This window comes from Podarcis liolepis, assembly GCF_965112155.1.
Source record: "Podarcis liolepis genome assembly, chromosome: 7".
In the NCBI taxonomy this organism is placed as follows: Eukaryota; Metazoa; Chordata; class Lepidosauria; order Squamata; family Lacertidae; genus Podarcis; species Podarcis liolepis.
Genome location: NC_139561.1, coordinates 78,275,870 through 78,289,192, shown reverse-complemented (window position 1 = coordinate 78,289,192; position 13,323 = coordinate 78,275,870). Strand labels below are relative to the sequence as shown.

Here is a 13,323-nt window from a genome sequence, read left to right as displayed (position 1 = left end):
TGTTAAGGGACCCCTCACAGAGCTACAATTCCCAGCACCCTCAACAAAATACGGTTCCCACGATTCTTCGCAGGAAGCCGCAACTGTTATAGTACTATAAATGTATATCATGGATGAGAGCAGAATCTGTTCTGTGTAGGCTCAATTGCTTTGTGGATGAGGGACTTGGGAACTTGGCAAGGTTGTTGAACTACAGATCCCATTATCCCTGACGGCTGGCCAGGCTAGCAGGGGATGATGGATGTTGGAGTCGAACAATCTCCAGAGTTCCCCAGCCCTGCATGTAAAACGGCTGCCACACGAGCTCTTACTTTAAATAATAAAAAAATAGTTTATTAAGATAAATAATGTTCAAATGCAAACATATATAAGGATAATAAAATAAAGGGCAGTGACCACATCCTGTGGTTAACAAACTTCAGGAAGTCCAAACCGGAGTTGCGTCTAGATGGTGCCTTGCACAATTTACCATGTCTGATGGAACTTCTGGTTTTCTGAACAGACTTATTTTGGAGGAGCGATTCCCAAAAGGGCCTTCCAGATGTTAAATAGCCAATGGGACAAATCCTTGTTTCTTGAAAGAGTCCAACAGTCCTCCACAGCAGTGCAAAAAGAATAAATAATAAGGTGGGACGTTTCTGTTTTGCATATATCTGTTTTCATAAATGAAAAAAAGTAATGGCCACCAGGATTTCTCCAGTCAGGAGAGGTGTCTGGCTCCTCTGCCTTAATTTGCAACACAGAGAGCAGAGAAAAGAACCCAGGAGTCCTGAGTCTCGCTCTTCCCCAGCCGCTAGTCTCCACTCCACTCCTTTCTCAACAAATAACTTACTGCCTGATCCAGTACTCAGAAGCAAGTCTTGCTTTGTTCAGTGGGACTTATTACCCAGACATCAGAATGTAAGAAGATGGCCCCATTGAGGCCAGCATCCTGTTCTCACAGTGGCCAACCAGAGGCCTGTGGGAAACCCTCAAGCAGCAGCCAAACAAAAGACGACTCTCCCTTTCTCGTGTTTGCAGCAGAAGGTCATGGAGCTTGTGCTTGCTTAGAACCTGAAAAGTCTGCCTCTTAATCCCCAATGTGTTATAGGAGTGGGCTGTAGTTCCTCAGTGGTGTAGGGAAAGGCACTCTGTGTATGTTCAGAGGTGGTTCATTCTTATGTCACATGTTTTCTTCACAGCTGCATTCTAATATTGGAAGATAGGGAGAAAACCCTGGAACATCCTGGCCTGGAATATGCCCTGATCTTAGCCGTGGAGATCAGGAGCTCTCTGAAGAGAGGAGAAAGGTCAGAAGGATCAAAAGACCCATTGAAAGCAAAGTGTGTTGGGCTGAGACTCGGCGGCTGGCTTGGCTCCTAGGGGATGGTTTCAGCATCCCGTCGACAATCCAGTTGTTGCAGAGGTCACCAGTGCAGCAACGGCTGTAAATAGCACCCAGGTTCTTGTAGACGGAAGTGTAAGGACTGTCACACCAGGATGGCGAAGCACAACCCTTGACGGCAGAGATTTGCCCAGTAGAGCCTGAAAGTGGAAATGAGGAATGGTTAGTGAGAGATGGGGAGAAATTGGTTTCAGTTCTCATTTAAAGGCCAATTTTCTCCCCATTGCATACTTTCTGAAACAATCTGAGAACCAAAACGCAGCCATCTTCTGGAATGCACACTTCTCCAAATGTCATGATGCAGTTCTCCAATGGGTACAAAAATGTGTGTACATACAAATGCATATATTAGTGAAAAGAACATGCAAGCATGCATTATGAGGAACAATTGAAGGAGTATGCTTATCCTGGAAAAGAGCTGACTGAGAGGAGATATGATAGCCCTCTTTAAATATCTCAAGGGCTGTCATGTGGAAGAGGGAACAGGCTTGTTTTCTCCAGCTTCAGAGGGTGGAACTTGAAGCAATGGCTTCAAGCTGCAAGAAGAGATTCCAACTAAACATAGAGAAAACCTTTTGATGGCCCTGACTCAGCAGCATGACCTACCCCTTCCCTATCCTTCTGGCACACCGTCTGCCTCCCCATGCCAGTTTTGAAAGCATTGAAATGATGTGCATTCACCTAAATGGATGTTATTGTTCCCACCCCTTCAAAGAACACATAGTTGTCCTATGCCAGTGGTTTACAACCAGTGTTCCGTAGTACCCTGGGGTGTCTTGAATGATGGTCAGGAGTGCTGCAGTCAACACTGGCCTCTTTCTTTCTTTCTTTCTTTCTTTCTTTCTTTCTTTCTTTCTTTCTTTCTTTCTTTCTTTCTTTCTTTCTTTCTTTCTTTTCTTCTTTCTTCTTTCTTCTCTCATGTCTCTGCCTCCCAAAGGCTTGCACAGTTGTTTGTGGCAACAGCTCTAGCTACAGCTAGCTCTGGAGCTGGCGAAGGGGGGGCTTCCCAGGCCCCTGGGGCACTGTGAGGAGGCACCTCTCTTGTGGGAAGGGAGGGCAGCTCAGAGACCAGGAGTGGCAGCAGCAGCTGGCCAGAGGACTCCCAAGGAGAGGGGAGAAGAGAGGAGGGAAGACTCCACAAGGGAGGGTGTTTTCAAAAAAGGGTGAGAGGTTCCCAGCTCTGCAGGCAAGGGGTGACATAACTGGGCTCCTAAGCCCCACAGGGGTGCCACAGAAAGAAGGTACTTGGTCAAGGGAGTCGTGGACTCAAAAGGGTAGAAAACCTCTGCTCTATGCCTCTTTCTGTTGGGATTAACCTGGTCACATTAAACTCCAGGTGGAGGGAGTGAGAAGGAATGAGTAGATGATACTCACCATGTATCCCTGAGGCCTCTAGGCATTGGGTCATCACACCCCGGCACTGCACCTTAGTGATGTCATCTGGGGAACAACCGTGGGTTGAATTCCCCTCACAACTGAAACACATGACCCCATTTGGGTGGGGTGGGGTATCCTTGTAGTCTGTAGGCAGAATAAGTGAATACTCTCAGTACCATAAAGTTCATCCCAGGCTGTCTGCACCAAGGCCACATATTTATGGCTTTAAATTTGGGTCCTTTTTAAAATAAAATAAATGGAAGCCATTATTAAAGGGATGCAATGGCGCAGTGGAGCACTATCCTAGAGCATGATGGGTAATAAAAGAAAGAAATTGTGGGCGCCAGCCCAGCAGCCACCTGGGGAAACACTGCATGACTGGTTTGTTAAACAAATTTTGAGGTAACCATGGGTTATTTCCCCCAAACTTGTTTTCCCAAAGTTTGGATTCTTTTCCAGCTGTTCCTATACCATGTCTTTGTAGCTGGGGTAGGGTGGTCAAATAAACTATGGTTAGGAATTGGTGTTGGGTTCACACATCATGCTGAGACATATTTAAAATGAACCAAGGTTTCTAATGTAACAAGTAACAATAGCTTTGAATCATGAATTGTTGGCAGGAAATAGTTGAACTCTTGAGCAGGGTTTAGACATTATGCTGAGCAATGGTTTAAACCAGGGTCTCCCATAATCAGGTCTTCGGCTGTTTTGGGATTACAACTCCCATCATCCCTAGCTAGCAGGACCAGTGGTCAGTGTTGATGGGAATTGTAGTCCCAAAACAGCTGGAGAGTTTTCCCAAGTTTGCGAAACCCTGCTTTAAACAATACTTTCGCGATCCATGGGTTATCATTCTGTGTGAACAACACCTGTGGGGCTGGTGAGTTTTGCCTTTCCCAGGGCCAGTCCAAAACCTTTTGGCACCTGAGGCAGACACCAAAATTGCAAAAAAACAACAACAAACAAACCAAAACCATGAAGAAAGAGGAGGTAAGGAAAGATCTACATCAGGAACAAAGGGGGAAGGAAGATCTATGCAGGGATTTGCTGCTCTTGTGGATCCTGCAGCCTGAGGCAGCCACTTCACCTTGCCTCATAAGTGGGCCAGCCCTGACCAAATTGATGGGGTTTCAGCCCTCCTTTTGACCCTAATTACCCCCCCCCACACACACACACTTCATATTTAGATTCTGGGTGGAATTTAGAATTTACTAGCTCTCAGACCCAAATCTGATTATAAAAAAACGCAGGCTAGGTAGCAACCATATTGGCAAGCAGTATGTTTTTTAGTATTTGATCTTTAACTTGCGGCAGTCAGGAAAGCTGCATGCGTTGACTTTCAGGACACAACACAGCTGTTAAAAGCACCATATTATATAAATGGTGCCACCTGGCCATCTTTGGTTCTGAGCCTCATTCCCTTTAATAGCAAATTCAAATGCGGATGCTGTGCTGATAGGATAGGAACTGAGGGAGGTATTGGCATGCTAGGGAGAACTCTGAAGTTTTCAGGAGAATATATATATATATACACACCCCACCCTGCTCAACAGCCCAGTGAGGACTGAGAATGCTCAGTGGCTACTACAGTGTCCCTATTTTCCAGGGACAGTCCCAGATTTACAGAAGCCATCCTGGTTTCTGATTTGATCCTGATTTGATACCTTAGGACGTCCCTGTTTTCATCAGAGAAATGTTGATGGGTATGGAGTTATGCGATCCCCGAGATAAGTAACTATACAACGTTTAGAAGAAATCTGAAGGCTGTATAGGGAGGTTTTTAAATTCCAGAGTGGAGTTATTATGAAATAGTATGTCCCTATTTTCGCTGGGGGGAAAATGTTGAAAAGTATGCTGCTAGGAGCTGTGGAATATTTGAGGGTCAGCTGGAAAAGGAAAATAGCAAACTATGGGGGTTTGGGGGAGTGAATTGACTTGCTACAGTTTATAGTATCACATAGAACTATGGTGGAATCTGGACACATAAAAAAAGTTGTGAAAATGCCTTTTAAAAAATGTTTGAAAAATATACTGAATTTGCCATAGCTCACCATCGCCATCTAGGGTCACATTTGTATATTGCACTTTGCAACACACTTAAAATGTTTTATTTGCAGCTGTATAACTGGGTCCTCTGTCTTCCCCCCTGAGCAAGAACAATGCCATCAGGAGTTGGGAAAATACACAGAAACATTTTGTTGCAGACCCAGTTGGTGCTCCTGGAATCTTACCTTGTGTGTCATCATTGCACTGGCTGGAATCGCAGCATTTGATCAGATGGAAACTGTTATGGTTGTGGAAGCCCAGAGGCTCCTGGCAGTGGGTAAGCGAGCCACAGCCCTTGATGCGCTGTTCGTCCTGTGGAAACTCTGCCAGTTGGGAGAAAACAGTGGCTGTGATTGTGGCCTTTTGTCTCTGGGAGGCGCGGTGCAAATTTCATTGCAACAACCTCTCTTAGGAAGAACCCCATCAAACCAAAGGCTACAGGAGCTCACCTTCTGTCACAGTGAAGGACGTGATGTCTATGCACTTCTCCTCTGGCCGCGCACAGCGCATCTGCATATGGCTGGAGTTGTAGCAGGTCTGGTCGGCTGAGCTGCAGGAATAGCAATGCAAGGGATTTCGTGGGCGACCCCGAGCAGTGAGCATATCCACGACTGCAGTTTTAGGAAAGCAGCAGCAGCAGCAGGGAGAGAAGCAGAGAGAAAAATCAGGGCTGAACTTATTAGGTGAATCACAGTCACAAAGCATTCAGATATATTTTCAGGAATCTCCCATCTGGCTGGGATCAAACAATTTTATATAGGAACATGGATTTAAGGAGGCCAAGCCTACACAGTCATGCAATCTTTTATTTTGTCAGGATGTAAATCTTATTTTTTGTGTGCGTTCACTTTTCCCATTAAACAAATTAATACGAGTAGAAGGGAACTCCTAGATAGATGTATTCTTCTTTCTATCCCCCCCCACCGCTTTATTTATGTTTTTTGTTACTTTAAACTTGAAAGTGTTTTCAATTTGTTCTGATGTAGGAACCTACCCTTGGACTTTCCGGTAAAGGGCAGGCAATAAGTAAATAAATAATGTGTATCCATAGCAGTGACCAGAGGAGGAATGACCGCTGGGAGGAACTCAGAGATAAGAAATGCCAGAGTACATCTGCAGCAGCACAACCGGACGCCTCCCTCTGCCCCAGCTGCAACCAAACATGTCTCTCCTGTATCAGTCTCTGCAGCCACAGCAGGTGCTGTAACTCTCCAGCGGTTTGACTTCATTGTCCTCCATTGTCTCTTGAGACAGAAGGATGCCAGCCGGGCAATGCCAACTTGACGTTTAATAAATAAAATTTAATGCAGAGAGGGAAACACCAGGACTGAAACTGTGACCCGGTTACAGAAATTAGCAGATCTAATTGCATGAGGTTTAGTGGTTCGAATGCATGCATGTGAACAGATAGAAGAAAAAGGCTTACTTTAGGTTTGGGACCAGCCTTTCACAGCCTGATACCCTTGGGAAGCTGTTGGACTCTGGAGCCCCAGCCAGCATGGGATGGTGGGGTTTGCAGCTTCCCCACCCCTGTGATAGAGGAGTCATTTGGCATGGGGGTGATTCAGCTCAGCTCCAGGGGTGAGGCTGCTTTCACACCAAAACAGATATTGGGGCAAAGGCTTACTGCCCCTCCCCCTGTTCCAAACCCACCCTCACAGCTGCTTTTGGGAAAACAAAATTATCCCGGGAGTTCTGTTCATGGGGTTCCAATTTAATGTGCAGCACAGCCTGCAGAGCGAACCCTCTCTGCTCACATGGACTGACCGTTTAGCACCCCCTGGTTGCAGAGGTCAGTCCCACAGTGCTCCTCCGCCAGGAACACGACCTGGTTGCCAGAGAGGTGGGAGATGGAGTTGTTTGGCTTCCCACCCACGTCACAACCCTTCAGGATGTAACTGGAGATCTTAGATCCTGCAAGGAAAGAGAGAGAGAGGAAGTAAAAATGAAGGCACCGTTCTTTTTTCTTTTCTTTTTTAGAAGGCAACATTCCTAAATGCAGACTTAGTGCTCACAGCATAAATCTTGTTTCACAACTTAAGTAAAGATAAAGGGACCCTTGATCATAAGGTCCAGTCGTGGCCGACTCTGATGCTCATCTCGCTTTATTGGCCAAGGGAGCCGGCGTACAGCTTCCTGGTCATGTGGCCAGCATGGCTAAGCCGCTTCTGGCAAACCAGAGCTGCGCACGGAAATGCCGTTTACCTTCCCGCCGGAGTGGTACCTATTTATCTACTTGCACTTTGACGTGTTTTCGAACTGCTAGGTTGGCAGGAGCAGGGACCGAGCAATGGGAGCTCACCCTGTCATGGGGATTCGAACCACTGACCTTCTGATTGACAAGTCCTAGGTTCTGTGGTTTAACCCACAGTGCCACCCATGTCCCTGTTTCACAACTTACAGATATGCAAACCAGATTAGCTCTCACTTTAGGTCTTCCCCTTGTGGTTCTGTTTGGTTGTCACAGACTGTGGCACATATAAGCTTGTACATAGTCATCCTTCGTTGAAATAAAATTTATCGACATTTTAAAAGTTGGTGCAAAGCTTCTCCGGGGTCCGGAGTGCGGGTGGCGTCACAAGCACTTGCCAATAGGTGCTCGTCACCGCCACTGTCCACATGCAACATGCTATAGACTAGCAAAAGAGTGTGTTGCAGCTTCCTTCCCAGGGCTCACTTGGGTCTGTTAAGACATGCATATGTTTCCACACCTGCAATATTCCACCGTCTTTCAAATATTGCATGTCTTTTTCTGTAGGTCTGTCTACGCCTCTGTTTGACAGATTCCAGCAAACCCCATTGGGGTTGACTGGAAACCTAAGGTGCCGTTGCTTTATTGCTTTCCACACAAAAATGTTTCAGTAAATGTATCCATAAAATTTGCAAAGCACACACACAGAAGATATAAATACTGAGGGCTACCAGAGCTTCTCGCTCTGATAGCCAACCCCCACCCCACCCCTTTGCCCTTTGGCCACTAGCCCTTCCCCCACACCTGACCAAACCCCATTTTATTCACTTGCAACACAAAAACACAGAAACATTACAAGCAGACCCGCACCAATACAAAAAAGAACAATATATCTTGAAAAGGAAACAATAAAGTAAGTTTCTTCTCCTTTTATTGGGTGATCTCCCAGTTCCGGTATCATGAGGAGAAGAGAGTTCTCCTTTTTCACATCCTTCTAAAAACCTCTATCTCAGGGTTTGGGTGTCTTTTCCCTTCCGAGGCAAGAGTTTCCTTTCTGGGCAACTTTCCAGGCACCGCATGACACTGGTGGGTGGGGCCAGAGGCAAGAGCAACAAAAGTGGGTGGAGTTACCTTTGTCTGGCTGGCTAGTTTCTACACCAGGCATAAGCAAACTCGGCCCTCCAGATGTTTTGGGACTCCCATCATCCCTGACCACTGGAGCTGTAGTCTGAAAACATTTGGAGGTCTGAATTTGCTTATGCCTGTTCTACACCCTGCTCCTCCATCCAGCCAAGCATGAAGCATTGTCAGAGTTCAAGCCAAGCAAAAACCTTTGAGGAGGGTGCAACGCTGGGCTGATGAAGGGCATGATTCAAGAGGTGGAACGAGGGAGTTTGTCCTCGAGGGCTGCCTTTGACACCCATTCTGCCTAAGCTGAGGTTCCTCACCTCTGCTCTCCAGCTCCTTCTCATCTGCCTTGTCCTCCCTTTCCAATCCCCACAGCCTCCTCCTTCAAAAATACTCACGGGCCAGTATAGTCATTATGGTGGAGCTGCATTGCTCTTGGTACTCTTCGCAGATCTCCGTTTCCTGGCAGTCGCTGTCGCCATCACAAGCGTAGCATTCAAGGCCGGCGACTGAGAGAAGGGAAGGGAAGCCATTAGCAAACCAGGTTCAGCATAATGCAAATCGGTGTGTGTGTGTGTCCTTAACCTTTTCGAATCTGGGGGCTAGGGAACTACTGTAGTGGCCACAAAAATGCCCATTTTTCAGGAGAAATGCTGACAATCTGCCCAGCACCTATAGATGTGTAAAGATGGTGCCAAGTGAGCCTCCCTGTGGAGAACATTCCACAAGTGGGGGGCCACCACTGAAAAGGCCAGTTCTCATGTTGCCACCCACCTGACCTCCATCACACAGAGAAGGCCCTCAGATGGCATGTGTGGGCTCCAGACCATTTCGTATGGGGAGAGGCAGTCCTTGAAATGCGTGGAGCCCCTTCCTATGCCAGGCGAACATGCAGGTGTTGGCCCATGGCTATGGTGCACAGCAGCATGGCATATTGAGGGGCACACACACAGACCAACACAACTTCCTCCTGCGTTCTTTCACATGTGGTGGTAGGGGTTTCCTCAGAACATGTGGACCTTGGAATTGAGCGCTCTTCAGGGTGAAGTTGGCCTCGCTGGGATCTTGCCTGTGTGGCATAGCTGACAGATGAGAGGATGAGGGACAGTGAGACGGGGAGGGAAGGGGTCAAGTCTTTGGGGCTCCATCCTTCCAGGCTTGGAGGCTCTGCTGAGCCAGGGTTTTGTCACAAGGGTTGTGTGAGGACACAAGTACTGCTTGGGATGGGGAAATCCTTAGCCCCCTGGCATCACTCATCACGCCTTTTAAGGTTATGTTCCTGCCTGGCTGGGCATTTCCTTCCTTCTGCTTGGAAATGTCCAGCTCAGCAGGATGTGAATATATTACACATCTGTCAGGTGTGAAGAAATGAGGTCAGGCGGCCAGGCTTTGGCAGACAAAGGATTTCTCCGGTTTAAAATTATGACTATTTTTACTTTCATGTGACAGCTCTAGAAGCAATTGGACAGTTGATTTACTGCAGGGCTAGGAAGCCCGTGGCCCTCCCCATATTGCTGGACTAAGGTTGTATTCACATGTTTAGGGAAGCTTTTAATGTTTGATGTATCACAGTATTTTAATATTATTTTGGAAGCCGCCCAGAGTGGCTGGGGAAGCCCAGCCAGATGGGCGGGGTATAAATAAATTATTATTATTATTATTATTATTATTATTATTATTATTATTATTATTATTATGTGCTCTCAACAGCAAACACCCAGATCCTCATAGTTTCCCCCTAAGATGAGATTCTCTCTCTATCTCCTATTAAGAATAAAACACCTTGTTCTCCTTTTGGTTTGTTTGCTCTAACCATTGCTCTTTACTCTCCACCCAGAATTAGGAGCACCAGACCTTTGTGTCAACTTAGTATTGTCTATGCTGCCTGGCAGTGGGTCTCCAAGATCCTCTTCTACTCTTCCAGCTCTACCTTGGAAAGGCCAGAGATCAAACCCTGGGACATGAGATGAGGTTGAGACCAATATTTAATCCATGCAAGAGAAATGATGGTTCGGCAGCTTTTAAAATACTTTTCAGTATGTATGCTACTAAGTGAATTTCAGGGGGATCTTAACAAGTAGTCAAGGATATCTGTGTTTGTAGTTAAACTGCAGGAAACCATAATTTCAATATAAATATACTGTACCATGTTTGGGGGCTGGGAATGCTTAAAACGAAACTTTGACAGTTGCATGCCGGGCAAATGCTCTAACCACTTCTCTCTCGCCTTTTTGCCGTGGGTGATCTGCCTGCCAGTCAGCACACCACTTCTCCTCTGCTTTACACCTCTGGTCTGCACACCAGACCCACATTTTCTTGTAATGATACCAAAAATAAAAATCTAGGAAGTTTGAGAACTGAACGCCCTCCCTTCCCCCAAAAGTTACACATTCTGATCACCACTGAACTTTGCTCCTCTCCACTACTGGAAAACAACAACCGAGAATTCTAAAAAAGACATAACCACCATTCTGGAGAAAAACACACTCATATGATATAGCAGACAGCCATTAGGCAGAAGATAATCTACATGACACACACACACATACACAATACTTACCGTGAGCTACCATCAAAGACAAGGAGAAGCTGAACCAAAATAATTCCATGGATGTGGTTTGGAAGAGAAGTTATTATTTCTTTCTAATTCACAGATCTAGCTTGCTGTCTCTGGCTGGTTCCTCTGTTCTGTGCAGGAAGAATGTTCTGCCAACCTCTCTCCCTCTTTCTCTCTCTCTCTCTGCTTATTCCTTCAAAAAAAAGAAAAAGAAAACTCTTTTCCCCCTCTGGCCCCACCCCTGAAATCAATTGGAAAGGAACTTTTATCATTTCTGCTATGCAGAACTTCAGAGGGTGACGCAGTCGATGATGTGACTGATGCAGGAAGAGGAGAAGGGGGGGAACGGGGGGAAAGTGGTGACAGTTTTCTTTTGTGTGCTGGGTATGTCTTGAAGGTTTCAAGGCTCTTCCCTGAAGTGCACTCTCATCGTCAGCACAGAGCCCCGGAGAATGTGAAACCAGAATGAAGAGGAAGCAAGCCTCATCTCCACTGACTCCTTGCAGTCCTTGAAGGGAGGGAGATTAAATAAAAAGCAGGAATGGGGCAGGGTGGGGGGCAGATTCCTGGTTGGCCCATGATCTCACCTTTTATACGGTTTTAGAGCTGGGGAAGGTCATCTCGGAGACACCACCCTTCTGCCCCTAAGGAGCCCCGGGTGGCAAACTGGTGTAGCATTTAAAACAAATTCCTGCCCCCAGCCCCCCCCTGGATATTCCATGGGGGCCCCAGGTGAAAATCGTGCAAACAGGGGGCCACAGCACAAGGCTAGGGGTCCACAGAGGGAGGTGAGAAGTGAAGGGGGAAATCCTGATTGATGGGGTATCCTCTTGGCCAGTCACAAGTAATAGAGGGCAGCCCACCAGGGCTAATGCTTCCCCCTTTTTTGCCACATGTGTTTTCTTAGAGTAGTGAAACTTAATTCTCTCCTCTTAGGCAAAGATCATAAGACGACCTGGCTGGTAGCCAGATTCTGTGCCCAGATTTGTAGGCACAGATCATCCTCTAGTATAAAATAGCTTACTAGGGAAATGCTGAAGTTTCCCTTTGGGGCGCCTCAGGGTCTATTTTTTATGGTAGCCCAAATCTCAGTTGGACGGTTGTGTGTGTGTGTGTGTGTATAAAAATTTTAACTCATGAGCTATTGCTGCAATCTGCTCCAATTGTATATTTTATCTTTATGAACTCTGTTTTTATTGTGTTGTGTTGTGTTGTGTTGTGTTGTGTTATGTGAGCTGGTCTTTGACGGTATTAAATTATCTATCTCTCTTAGAGCAGTGCTGGTTTGTTTCCAGAAGGAGAGGGCAATTGCTGAGCCTCCCATTTTGGCCAGCAGAGCCCGTGATCCAGAACCCCCAGGTCAGGTAAATGCAGTGATGGGGTGGTAATGGGTAGGGCTGGGTGAGCCAGAGCTGCTTGTTGCTACCGCCAGTGCTGGGCCCAGAGGATCAGCGTCTTTGGATGTTGCCAAGGGGCGGAGGGCCCATCAGCAACGTTGGCTTGGCTCTGCAAGGTGAAATCCGCCCCAGCGCCTAGCTGAGCTGGGTCATCTGGAGCTGCTGACTTACATCTAGTAAATAACTGTTTACTCAGAAGAAAGCCGATGGGACGCAGGTGGCGCTGTGGGCTAAACCACAGAGCCTAGGACTTGCCAATCAGAAGGTTGGCGGTTTGAATCCCTGCAACGGGGTGAGCTCCCGTTGCTTGGTCCCTGCTCCTGCCAACCTAGCAGTTCAAAAGCATGTCAAAGTGCAAGTAGATAAAGAGGTACCGCTCCAGAGGGAAGGTAAACGGCATTTCCGTGCGCTGCTCTGGTTTGCCAGAAGCGGCTTAGTCATGCTGGCCACATGACCCGCAAGCTGTACACCGGCTCCCTCGGCCAATAAAGCAAGATGAGCGCCGCAACCCCAGAGTCGGTCATGACTGGACCTAATGGTCAGGGGTCCCTTTACCTTTACAGAAGTAAGCCGCACTGAGTTCAGTGGGCCTTACTCCCAGGTAAGGGTGTGTGGAACGATAGTGTTTTATTGAGGCAGCCTCGGAATGACAAGACCTTTTTGCACCAGGTCAGTGAGGACCACTTGCTTAAAAAAATTCTCCCATATATACACAACTGCCTTTGCGCCTTTTGGACCATATCTGTTGGTCCCGTCCCCCCGTCCCCCCGTGTCAAATAACTTACAATATATTACAATTTATTTAAAACTCAATAAGATAGACAGCAATGCAATAGCATTACATCGGGGAAGAGTGCGTGTAAGTCCCACCGACCCCATTTTCTGATGTTCCAGCACATGCCAATTTGCAGCTGAGGTTTTGTACACACAATACATTTAAAGAACATTCAAAGCATAACATTTCCCTCAAGGAATTCTGGGCACTGTAGTTTATATCCCACAGAGTTATGATTCCCATCAACCCATAACAAACCACGGTGTCCAGAATTCCTTGAGCACTGTGATACCCCTTTGGATTTTCAAGGCCTTCCCCCAAAGAATTCTGGGAGCTGTAGTTTGTTAAAAGTGCAAAGACTTGTTTAGGAGACTCCTATTCCCTTACCAGACCTACAGTTCTCAGAGTGGTTTGACAATAAATCCCTCTTCCTAAGGTTCTCTGGGAACTGTAGGTCTGGGAGGGGAA

General features: G+C 46.8%; 1 protein-coding gene across 1 annotated transcript; it reads right to left on the bottom strand.

Annotated features, from left to right (window-relative positions):
- Positions 1 to 307: 307 nt before the first annotated feature.
- Positions 308 to 11,009, bottom strand: PLAUR (plasminogen activator, urokinase receptor). The gene is made up of 7 exons (XM_083515573.1): positions 10,687 to 11,009; positions 8,525 to 8,635; positions 6,575 to 6,721; positions 5,257 to 5,418; positions 4,993 to 5,130; positions 2,759 to 2,905; positions 308 to 1,524 (listed from the first exon to the last, which is right to left on the bottom strand). The coding sequence occupies exons 1-7, from the start codon at positions 10,733 to 10,735 to the stop codon at positions 1,262 to 1,264; spliced, it is 1,017 nt and encodes a 338-aa protein (XP_083371699.1). The 5' UTR covers positions 10,736 to 11,009; the 3' UTR covers positions 308 to 1,261.
- Between the last annotated feature and the right edge of the window lie 2,314 nt (positions 11,010 to 13,323).